General features: G+C 37.1%; 2 protein-coding genes across 2 annotated transcripts in view; both read left to right on the forward strand.

Annotated features, from left to right (window-relative positions):
* The window catches only part of LOC143034352 (uncharacterized), a 6,528-nt gene extending 5,937 nt beyond the window's left edge, over positions 1-591 (forward strand). Inside the window, exon 4 of the mRNA XM_076200294.1 lies at positions 1-591. This exon is cut by the window's left edge and continues 506 nt beyond it. The gene's annotated coding sequence lies outside the window, so the exon portion shown is untranslated.
* A 335-nt stretch (positions 592-926) lies between these two features.
* The window catches only part of LOC143034351 (uncharacterized), a 4,243-nt gene continuing 2,669 nt past the window's right edge, over positions 927-2,500 (forward strand). The window contains exon 1 of the mRNA XM_076200293.1: positions 927-1,294. Coding sequence (XP_076056408.1) covers positions 1,217-1,294 — 78 coding nt within the window. The 5' untranslated portion in view covers positions 927-1,216. The remainder of the gene's footprint in view (positions 1,295-2,500) is intronic.

Raw genomic sequence — 2,500 nt, forward strand, 5'->3', positions numbered from 1 at the left:
AGGATACAGGAAAGTGAAGTACTATCATGTATGCAGCACTTCCCAGCACCACCTAGAATTGATTTTAGCAGCCCCAGGGGGTTCTAGCACCACTGCTTTAAGGACTTGCTTTTGGGACTGGTACACAAACCAGAACAAAGACCTACCCAATGAGGTAGAAGTTCAGTCACAATTTTGGAGGCAAAACTGGATTTAAAGAAAATGGATCGGTTCAAGTGGACAAATAGTGGTCACTTTCGTTGTTCATATTCCATGGGACATTTTTTATCTACCTCTCTTTCATAAACTTAAGAATGATTGTTTTTCTTTCATTTCACTTAACTCCTTGCCCTGTGTTTTAGGTTTATTGCCAAAAATATTTTAGGTTTATTACCAAAAAAAATATTTTTCATTTGATTAAACTTGCGTTAAACATTTTCTACAAGAAAATTACCAAAAGTATTTGAGAATTTTACATGTGTGACCATTTACCCTATAATATATAAAACAATTAGTTAAATATTTTATTGATTTTTTTCGTATTATTTTCTGTAAATACTACATGTCAGATTAGATATTCTGATCGTTTGAATAAAATCAAAACAGAGGTCATTTTCGTTTTTTATTGCTGTAAAATACCTGTTTAAGATTCGATTGATTGGCTTAAGGGAAGAAGACACACTTACAATTTTACAAAAATTGTCTGTTGAAAGCATGTATATATATGTACATGTGTGTGTGTGTGTGTGTGTGTGTGTGTGTGTGTGTGTGTGTGTGTGTGTGTGTGTGTGTGTGTGGTGTTGTGTGTGTGTGTGTGTGTGTGTGTGTGTGTGTGTGTGTGTGTGTGTGTGTGTGTGTGTGTGTGTGTGTGTGTGTGTGTGTGTGTGTGTGTGTGTGTGTGTGTGTGTGTGTGTGTGCGTGCGTGTTTGTGAGCGTTCAAATCGTGATAACATATTACAGATACAAATCTTACCAGACATCACATAACACAAAAATAAATTAATGTATTAATAGCTACATTCCTCATTCCTTTTTAAATTAGTTTCCTGATACCGCAAGCTTTCTCCATCATCCCAGACTTTGCTATAACCATTCGTGGAATGTCTGCTTCGTAATGGTCCCCAGCTGCTGTGTCGTATTTCCCTTGATGTCCTCTACATTGCGAATTCTCTTGTTGTTTGATACCAACACGAGTTTCGGAAAATCCACGCGTAATATGGTCATGTAAGGACTGAAGATGACAGACTTGTGTGATGTGTTACTTGCTCAGGAACTGATGCACAAGTTGCGAAATTTGAGCAGAGACATTATCGTGGTAAAGTTGTTAGTCAGCGCTTCCGTGTAACGTTGGCCTCCTACGAAGGATTGTGTTCTTTAAATGTTTGATTATATTTTAACGAAGTACTTCACATTGATCCCCTGGCCTTTTATGAGTAAACTTATAGAGAGCAGATCCCTGATGATAAAAATGAATTACCTTAACATTATTCCTATTTTTTTTTTTTTTTTTTGGGGGGGGGGAATTTTGTTGTGAGGGTTGAGTATTGGGCTACGCACCAATGATTTACCATTTGTAATAACTAATCGTTTCAATGCATTTGCAGCATATTCTAGCATTCTAGTGAGTTACTGAAAGGAGAATTTTTTCTTTTACGTTAACTAAAAGTAAATTTAGCAGACTTCTTCCCAGATTAGTCTAAATTAATCCAAAAACTAATGTTCTAAACATTATCGAATTTTCTAATGGCAGTACGGTTATTTTTACGTAATGCATTACTCAAACATCTATAGACTATTTATACTGTATTTATGATACACTTCAACTTACAGTGGCTCAGAATTCTTCATTTGTGCTTTTCTCTCACTACTATTCCATCTGAATATTAATACATTGTTTGCCTTGTCTTCATTATACATTCTCCATAACTTCTCGTAAATATTTTGTGCAAAAATAATTCACTTTCTAACTGAAATTGAAGCACATTTACCCCTCATTTTTCACACTCATCGTAAATGTGATAGAGTGTAAACATGATAAGGTAGAATGAAATACAGCATTACTGAAGCTGCATCGTCGACAGCTCATAGTCAGTTGAAGAGATAGAGAGATAGATGGATAGATAGAAAAGTAGAGACAGAGATAGAGAGATAGGGAGAGAGAGAAAGAAAGAGACATAAAGTGAGATAGATAGGGAGATAGAGAAATAGAGGTAGAAAGATAGGGAGCAAGTAAAGGACAGACAGACAGGTAAGCAGGCGGTAAGACAGACAGACAAACAGAGAACAGGATGAAATACGAGTGGAGGGGGAGGGGGAGGGGAGGGGGAAGGCGGAGGGAGAGAAGGAGCGTATGTGTTTTGAGTTCCTCCTCTTCGATAGGTTATAAAAGAAGACTATATAAACTGCCCCCTCCTGTAAAAGAGTCTATCCTTTTTTCGTCTGCTCCAGGTAAGGTAGCATTGCTAAGGATCCCTCACGTCTCGTGAGAAACAGAACTATGTTTACATTGCTCGCAGGAACC

Source organism: Oratosquilla oratoria, chromosome 17 (assembly GCF_046742065.1).
Source record: "Oratosquilla oratoria isolate Oo_2021 chromosome 17, ASM4674206v1, whole genome shotgun sequence".
NCBI classification, from domain to species: Eukaryota; Metazoa; Arthropoda; class Malacostraca; order Stomatopoda; family Squillidae; genus Oratosquilla; species Oratosquilla oratoria.